We start from the raw sequence: 3,558 nt of genomic DNA on the forward strand, positions 1-3,558 counted from the left end.
CCATGGGCAGAGGCCCTGCTCTTGGTTGCACATTTTCCAGCCCCAAGCAGGGCTGCAGCCACAGTGCTGAAAAAGGTACTCCTAGAAAAACAAAATAGTGTCTGTGTGTGACAGGGGATGGTGTATGGGAGCTGGTTTGATTTTTGTCAGAGAACTCTGCCCTGGATTCTCACTGTCTTTTTTTTTCTCATGACAACGCCCCATGCTCAGGAAAAGCAAATGTCCAACAGCAGCTCCATCACCCAGTTCCTCCTCCTGCCATTCACAGACACACGGGAGCTGCAGCTCTTGCACTTCTGGCTCTTCCTGGGCATCTACCTGGCTGCCCTCCTGGGCAACGGCCTCATCATCACCACCATAGCCTGGGACCAGCACCTCCACACCCCCATGTACTTCTTCCTGATCAACCTCGCCCTCCTCGACCTGGGCTGCATCTCCACCATTGTCCCCAAGTCCATGGCCAACTCCCTCTGGGACACCAGGGCCATCTCATACTCAGGATGTGCTGCACAGCTCTTTTCATTTGCATTCTTGATAGTAGCAGAATATTCTATGCTCACCATCATGTCGTACGACTGCTACGTTGCCATCTGCAAACCCCTGCACTACGGGACCCTCCTGGGCAGCAGAGCTTGTGTCCACATGGCAGCAGCTGCCTGGGCCACTGGGTTTCTCAATGCTCTGCTGCTCACGGCCAATACATTTTCACTGCCGCTGTGTAAGGGCAATGCCCTGGGCCAGTTCTTCTGTGAAATCCCCCAAATCCTCAAGCTCTCCTGCTCACACTCCTACCTCAGGGAACTTGGGCTTCTGATGGTCAATGTCTGTTTATCTTTTGGGTGTTTTGTGTTCATTGTGGTGTCCTATGTGCAGATCTTGAGGGCCGTGCTGAGGATCCCCTCTGAGCAGGGACGGCACAAAGCCTTTTCCACCTGCCTCCCTCACCTGGCCGTGGTGTCTCTGTTTATCAGCACTGCCATGTTTGCCTGTCTGAAGCCCCCGTCCATCTCCTCCCCATCCCTGGACCTGGTGGTGTCTGTTCTGTACTCAGTGGTGCCTCCAGCAGTGAACCCCCTCATCTACAGCATGAGGAACCAGCAGCTCAAGGATGCTCTGTGGAAACTCATATCCTTCTGTTTTCTGAAGCAATAAACTGGCCATCTTCTTCTATACAGAAGTTTTAATGTAGCTAATTACAAGCCCAGCCTGTCAACTGCATTCTCTGGTGTTGTTGGTTGTTTTCTTATTGTGATAATGTTGTCAACCCCTTTTTAATTCATTGCTGGCTTTTCTAACTGTTGGCTGCTTAAATGTGCAACAGTGCTCTCCTTCTCTCTAAACAGAATAAAGGGCTCTTTAGTGACTTGTTTTTCAATATATCCTTCCTGCAAGGGCTTTTTAGAGCTGCAGGGACAGTTCCTGTGCATGGGTGGAGGGGAAGACAGCTCTGGCTTGTCAGCCCTGCCAGGGAGCAGCAGCGCTTATTCTTCCAGAGCTGTTCTGGTTCCACTCCCACACTCCGCCTCTCATCCCTTGTGTTGGTGCAAGACCTGAGTGCTCTGGCAGCTTGGTCACCGTCCTGCTGTGTGTCAGTCCTGCAAGCGCAGGCAGGGACAGGCAATGGGCACTGCTGTGACAGAGGTGGCCTCAGTAACAGTACTTGCACAATGAAAAGTGATCTTCTTTGGGCAGTGCATGATGGTTTATATCTTCTTGCATAGTTTCTCCCAAGCTTATTCCTACAGAAGTGGCCACAGATGAAACATCAGTGTGCAGCTGCACAGTGTGTGTGTGCAGGGCTGGCACACAGCAGTGTCCTCTCACAGCCAGACTCCTTCCAGAGACCTGCAGGACCAGCAGAGCAGGGGCTGGGCTGTGCCGCTGTGCACTGGACACCCCATGGAAGGAGCCCCAGGTCAATCAGAATGGACTGGCCCCTCACAACCACCATTTCCAGCACTGGCCTCTCACCCCAGCTCAGAGGTCTTTGTCCCTCCATGGAATTACACTGAATGAGTAGTTCAGAAATCCATGTTTGCATTGTACAGATGGGATGTGAGCATGCAGGACAGGTACATGAGTTGACATGAACTTGGGTCAGCACAAACACCATCAGCTATTCCTTGGGTTTCCATGATGGCCTGTGGGACAGACAGGGTCTCAAGGTCATTTCTCATTGGGAATAACATTGCATGGAAACTGTTTGAATGCAGCACTGGGACATGCTTCCTTTAACCAATGTCCCTGTGTCCATTCCTCGTGACGTGGGACATGTCAGATGAGTGCAGTGCAGGTGACACACCACAGGGCTGAGGTGTCTCCCGTCCTTTGGGAGTGGCAACAGGAGGCCAGAGGGGCACTGTGACTCCTGCCTCTGTGTGTAAAAGGGACAGACTCTGTCTCTGAACATCCCTGGGTGCATAATGAGCCCATGAGGCCAGCTCAGATGTGGACACCTGACAGACACTGACATTTCTGTGTGTGACTCCAGAACAAACCTCACTGGCACAGACAGATCAATCTCACATGCTCTTGTCTGCTATGTTGTCCTTACCCGTGAGTCTGGATTGTGGTCTCAAATGTGTCAGAGCAACCAGAGAGGTATTCAGGTCCTTGGAAAAGGCAGATGTCAAACCTGTCTTCAAGAAGTGCAGGAATGAGAACTGGGAGAATTATGGGCTAGTGAGCCTACCTCTGTCCCTGGGAAGGAAATAAGACAAGTCTTCCTGCAGCCGTGTCCAGGCACTTGGAAAACAAGGAAGGGATTGCTGAACCCACATGGGCAGGGAAACAAAGGCATGTTGTGCACATGGAATTACACAAGGTGTCAGACATGGTTTCCTGTGGTGTTCTTATAATGTGATTGGTGCTCTCTGGGTAAAGAAGTGGATGCTGGATGGGAAGTTGGCTGGATGATGAAGCCCAAACGTCACCAGTGGTACAAAGTGCCCACAGAGCCAGTTACCAGTGGAATCCCTCAGGGACCAGCACTTGGGCCAACGCTGTTGAACGTCTCTATTCTCCCCCTGTATGATGTGACACAGTGAACCTTCAGCTCCTTAGTTGATGGTGCAAAGCTGGGTAGAGGCCTTGGACAACCTCACCTGGGTCACGCTGCCCTGAGCAGGACAGTGAGACAAGATGATGTTCAAACCTGAGTTGCTCTGTAATTCTAGGAATCTTTCCCTTGGAAACGTTTTGGAAGAAGGAAGAGGTGGAGGAACAAGAAAATAAAAAATACAGGCAGAGGAGACTTAAAAGGTGTCAAATAAACAGAGCAGTTCTGTGAAGAATGTTTCTCTACTCAGATTGTTCGCAGGAAATCTATAACCAGCTCCCCAAACTCCCTGTTCTGTTCATTGGCCCCTGGGATATACAGCACATTTCTTTACATCAGATTCTGCACTGAAGTTTGCACCTGATTGTTACAGCTTCTTCGCAGGAATTATTTCATGTTTCCTCAGAGAACTGCAAGTAAACAGGCACCAGGGAATTTTTAATTAGAGGAAACAAAATAAAACACACAATAGAACTTAATGATGTTTGTCAGTTCTATGG

At 50.2% G+C, this 3,558-nt stretch overlaps 1 protein-coding gene across 1 annotated transcript; it reads left to right on the forward strand.

Annotated features, from left to right (window-relative positions):
* Window positions 1-219: 219 nt before the first annotated feature.
* On the forward strand, window positions 220-1,152 carry LOC309452755 (olfactory receptor 14J1-like; the record flags this gene model as incomplete). The annotated part of the gene is made up of 1 exon (XM_082077416.1): window positions 220-1,152. The coding sequence occupies one exon, from the start codon at window positions 220-222 to the stop codon at window positions 1,150-1,152; it is 933 nt and encodes a 310-aa protein (XP_081933542.1).
* Window positions 1,153-3,558: the final 2,406 nt, after the last annotated feature.

This window comes from Streptopelia decaocto, assembly GCF_964273445.1.
Source record: "Streptopelia decaocto genome assembly, contig: HAP1_SCAFFOLD_129, whole genome shotgun sequence".
Taxonomy (NCBI): Eukaryota; Metazoa; Chordata; class Aves; order Columbiformes; family Columbidae; genus Streptopelia; species Streptopelia decaocto.